This window comes from Penaeus monodon, chromosome 22, assembly GCF_015228065.2.
Source record: "Penaeus monodon isolate SGIC_2016 chromosome 22, NSTDA_Pmon_1, whole genome shotgun sequence".
Lineage (NCBI taxonomy): Eukaryota > Metazoa > Arthropoda > Malacostraca > Decapoda > Penaeidae > Penaeus > Penaeus monodon.
The window spans coordinates 16,972,129-16,972,452 of NC_051407.1; the positions used below are offsets into that span (position 1 = coordinate 16,972,129).

The 324-nt window shown below is 43.2% G+C and overlaps 1 protein-coding gene across 1 annotated transcript in view; it reads right to left on the reverse strand.

Moving 5' to 3' along the window:
- The window catches only part of LOC119587344 (protein transport protein Sec24A-like), a gene marked incomplete at its 5' end in the record, with an annotated part of 16,730 nt that overhangs the window by 7,724 nt on the left and 8,682 nt on the right, over positions 1–324 (reverse strand). Inside the window, 1 exon segment of the mRNA XM_037936091.1 lies at positions 23–193. Coding sequence (XP_037792019.1) covers positions 23–193 — 171 coding nt within the window.

Sequence of the window (324 nt, forward strand, 5' to 3'; positions counted from 1 at the left end):
TCCAGTATGCTTCATTATATACCTGTTGGCCAGAGCAGTCAAGGGAAAGCTTTTTGTAGAAGTCAGTGGCTGGACCCATGTTCTGGACATCACTCCCTGCCCTCTGGTTGGGGTCTTCTCGTGGCTGAAGTGCACCTGGGCCAACTGAGGGTAGTGTTGTTGTCATAACTGTGATGCGACCACCTATGGGACTCTGTCAGAGGGGAGGTAAAAGATGTGCTGATACAAATGCTTGACTTATGATTCAAGTAATAGCAGGGTAAATGTTTCATTACTTACTGATTTTCAATTATTATAAAAGCATAAATGGCAGACAAAATTTAT